This window comes from Cebidichthys violaceus, unplaced genomic scaffold, assembly GCF_023349555.1.
Source record: "Cebidichthys violaceus isolate CVI_PGR_0920_01 unplaced genomic scaffold, fCebVio1.0.p SCAF_1, whole genome shotgun sequence".
Lineage (NCBI taxonomy): Eukaryota > Metazoa > Chordata > Actinopteri > Perciformes > Stichaeidae > Cebidichthys > Cebidichthys violaceus.
In genome coordinates, this window is record NW_027176262.1 from 753,796 (window position 1) to 756,295 (window position 2,500).

Here is a 2,500-nt window from a genome sequence, read left to right on the forward strand (position 1 = left end):
ATAGAGTTAATACAGTTAATAAAGTTAATAGTCTTCATGTCTCAGTAACACAAACCTCAGACTGTCGGCTCTCGGCTTCACTCGTCCTTCTTCTGAACATCTCGCCTCATAGATACGGTTCATCACGTTATTACCCAGAACACACAGCAGCTGCAGAAGAAGGAGGAGGAGGAGAAGATGAAGGAGAAGAAGGATGGAAGTAGAAGAAGAAGAGGAAGGAGGAGGAGAAGAATAAGGAGAAGGAGAAGAGGAAGGAGGAGAAGAAGAAGAGGAAGGAGGAGGAGAAGAAGGAGGAGAAGGAGAAGAAGGAGAAGAGGAAGGAGGAGGAGAAGAAGGAGAAGAAAAATAAAAAAGGAAAAGGAGGAGGAGGAGGAGAATAAAAAAGGAGAAGGAGAAGAAGAAGGAGAAGAATAATTCTGTGTAGTGTGGTATTGTTCAGTATTATGTTTCACTAATCAGCAGGTGTGCTCCACCAACTCACACTGCATGAATAAAGGTGAAGTAAAGCTTTTTCCTCCTTTCATCATAGAGATAAACTAAACATTATATTATAAGAAAGCAAGATACACAGAGTAAAGAGAGAGAGTGTGTGTGTGTGTGTGTGTGTGTGTGTGTGTGTGTGTGTGTGTGTGTGTGTGTGTGTGTTACCTTCAGCTGCTCAGCCTCCCAGGAGTCCAGAGTGAGAGATCTGACTTTGGACAGATGGACACCGAGGCTCCTGAAACATGATTAGAGTCATCTCTTTACACCAGAGGTCTTCAACAGGGGGTCCGCGACCCCTAGGGGGTCCGCAGAGGTACTGCAGGTAATGCCAAACATTAATGTCCATTATTTGAATAGTTCAGTATTGTATGCAAGATAACTGGTGTGTTTATGCATGGCAGTGTCACGGCCACCCTACTCACTGTACCTTTAAAATAAAAACATGAAGACATGAACCTGTGTATTATTTGAATAGCTTAGCATTGCATGCACCATAACAAGGTGTGTTCATACATGGCACGAGGTTTAATATAAAACACAATGTTATACACTATATACAGTAAGGGGTCCCAGATCCATCTCTGTCAGTTTGGGGATCCTTGGAAATGCAAGGCAGTCCTTCTTCTCTGACATCATAACCAAAAACAATATCAATACACGCGCCTTACTTGCTACCGTCGACAGGCCAACAAACCCTCCAGTGTCAGAAGCTGCTGAGCTCCAGTCCTCCTGGACATGCAGTCAATGTGTCTCCTAGAAAGACTAAACACCTGGGACTCTCTGGCTCAGCTCGTAACTGGTTTGAATCCTACTTGAAGGACAGAGAATATTTTGTGTCTGTAGCTCATTACACATCAGAGCTGATTAAAATGACATGTGGTGTTCCCCAAGGTTCAACACTGGGGCCTCTTCTGTTCAACATCTACATGCTTCCACTAGCTCAGATTATGGAAAACAACACAGTGTGTTATCATCATTATGCAGACGACACACAACTCTACATAACTATATCACCAGGAGACTATAACCCAATACTGGGGCTGCTAAAGGCATTGAAGAAATCAACAACTGATGTGACAGAATGTTCTTCAGTTAAACAAAGAGAAAACAGAACCTCAACCTGAACACCACATCAAGACCATCACAAAACCAGCCTCCTATCAGCTGAAGAACATCTCAAGGACTAGAGGACTTGTGTCTCAACGTGTCCATCATGTATCTTCAGTAGACTGGACTACTGTAACGGTGTGTTCACAGGTCTCTGTAAAAAGTCAGTCAGAACGCTGCAGCTCTAGTCCTCACTAAGACCAGGAAAGTGGATCACATCAGTCCAGTTCTGAGGTCTTCACTGGCTTCCTGTCCAACAAAGACTTTAAAGTCCTGCTGTTGGTTCATAAAGCACTGAATGGTTCAGGGATCTGCTGCTACCTCATGAACCATCCCGAACCCTCAGGTGGTCTGGGACCTGGTCTACTTCCTGTTCCAGAGTCAGAACTAAACATGGAAGCGTTCAGTTCTTCTGCTCCACACATCTGGAACAAAGACCCAGAAAGCTGCAGGTCTGCTGAGACCCTCAGCTCCTTTAGATCCAGACTGAAGACGTCTCTGTTTGCTGCTGAACCACATTAAGATATTAATACACTTCTGTATTTTACTACAGTATCTATTTATTACTCTGATTCTGATGTTTAATCAATGTTCTTCATGTTAAACCTTTCTGTTGATGTTTTGATGGTTTTATTGAAGCACTTTGAAATACCGTGTTGTTGGAATGTGATGTATAAACTTACCTCTACTTTACCATGCAGTACAATACTCTGTATCAAACGTGTACTCTGTGTAGTATAGTAGTACTACCTGTGTATTCCGGAGCACTCGATGCACATGGTGACTCCCAGGTTGATGGAGGCCCAGCGAGGCTCCTCCTCGCCACAGTCACAGCACCGCTGGTTCCCGGGGCCCCTGAGGGCCACGCCCAGCGCCGGGGGCCTCTGAGCGGGGGGGCCGGGGGACGAGT

The 2,500-nt window shown here is 44.8% G+C and overlaps 1 protein-coding gene across 2 annotated transcripts in view; it reads right to left on the reverse strand.

Moving 5' to 3' along the window:
- Positions 1-2,500, reverse strand: part of zgc:162872 (BAR_ACAPs and ArfGap_ACAP domain-containing protein) — an 18,581-nt gene that overhangs the window by 9,714 nt on the left and 6,367 nt on the right. For both annotated transcript variants that reach the window (XM_068704842.1, XM_068704851.1), the window contains exons 14-16: positions 2,341-2,500; positions 649-718; positions 56-150 (exon numbers count right to left, since the gene is read on the reverse strand). The exon at positions 2,341-2,500 is cut by the window's right edge and continues 34 nt beyond it. In XM_068704842.1, the coding sequence (XP_068560943.1) occupies positions 56-150; positions 649-718; positions 2,341-2,500 (325 nt within the window). The remainder of the gene's footprint in view (positions 1-55; positions 151-648; positions 719-2,340) is intronic.